This window comes from Trypanosoma equiperdum, assembly GCF_001457755.1.
Source record: "Trypanosoma equiperdum strain OVI genome assembly, contig: ctg_567, whole genome shotgun sequence".
Taxonomy (NCBI): domain Eukaryota; phylum Euglenozoa; class Kinetoplastea; order Trypanosomatida; family Trypanosomatidae; genus Trypanosoma; species Trypanosoma equiperdum.
The window spans coordinates 1,487-2,522 of record NW_027124495.1 but is presented as its reverse complement, the minus strand read 5'-3'; the positions used below and the strand labels follow the sequence as shown (position 1 = coordinate 2,522).

General features: G+C 49.8%; 1 pseudogene across 1 annotated transcript in view; it reads right to left on the bottom strand.

The window, feature by feature from the left end:
* Window positions 1-1,022: 1,022 nt before the first annotated feature.
* Window positions 1,023-1,036, bottom strand: part of TEOVI_000255200:pseudogene — a 938-nt pseudogene continuing 924 nt past the window's right edge. Inside the window, 2 exon segments of the mRNA in view lie at window positions 1,023-1,031; window positions 1,034-1,036. The exon segment at window positions 1,034-1,036 is cut by the window's right edge and continues 924 nt beyond it. Coding sequence covers window positions 1,023-1,031; window positions 1,034-1,036 — 12 coding nt within the window.

Sequence of the window (1,036 nt, the reverse complement as noted above, 5' to 3'; positions counted from 1 at the left end):
CGTCATTTTTGCCTTTCCATTCGCAGAGTTGTTTCTTTCCTTTGCGCTCAGTTGCCACTTTTATCGCTTCGCACTGTTCTTTTTGCTTTTGCTCCTGAGCTTTACTTCCTGTTGGTGATGGGTTTAGTGTCGTCGCCGGTGCTAGTGTTGTCTCATCCTCGTCGAATAGTAGGTTGGTGGAATCATTGAGTAGTTGTAAACTGCGTGTAATGGCTGTCATTTCCTTTTTGGCGTCTGCCGCTGCTTCTTTTGCCAGCGCTGCTTCGCGTAGATTTCTAAGCCATTCTATCCCTTTGGCTGGGCCGGTCACATCTGACTCTTTGTACTTCACGCACCTGCCGCCATTGGTATCTTTGTCCCCTTTGAAGCCGTCGCTGCCGTCGCCTCTTATTGATCCTAGCACATATTTATGACTTTTCTCCGGCCCCGGTGTCTGCCGGCACAGTAGTTCCGCCAGTCTCAGTCTGATTGCTTCTACGCTTGCCAGAGTCAATTTTACCTGCGTTTTCCTCTTATGGCAAGCGCCCTTCAAAGATGTCCAGTTTTCTTGCGTCTTTGACGTTCCTTCCCAGATATCGCTGCTGCTGCCGCCTGCGTATGCCGTGGCCGGGCCGCATACCTTGGCGCCGTTGGTCGAGTCACCATGGTCATAAGCACAAAGGCAAAGAAGGTCTAGTTTGAGCGAGCTCCCTCCTTTGAGTTGAGTAGGCGTTTTTGTCCCTGAGCAAATGGCGGCGCGGCTGCCTGGCCCATAGTTTGTTGTCGCTTCTGTGTTTCCCGCTCCGAAGGCGGCGTTATTTAAAAGTGTCTGAATGTTTGTTGCCTGGGCGACTTTCAGTGACATCTGGGCCGCTTTGTAAAATTCAAAGGCCCTTTCGGCGTTTAAACGTAATTTCTCGAGCTGGGCTTTTCTAAGCTTTTTGTCTACCACTTTGCGTAGTCGCCTTTGTTGGGGTCTGTTTCGATTGCATTCTTACATTTTTTCCAGAAGGTATAGTATTTTTCCCAGCGGCCCTTTTCGTTGCTTGTTTTGGGT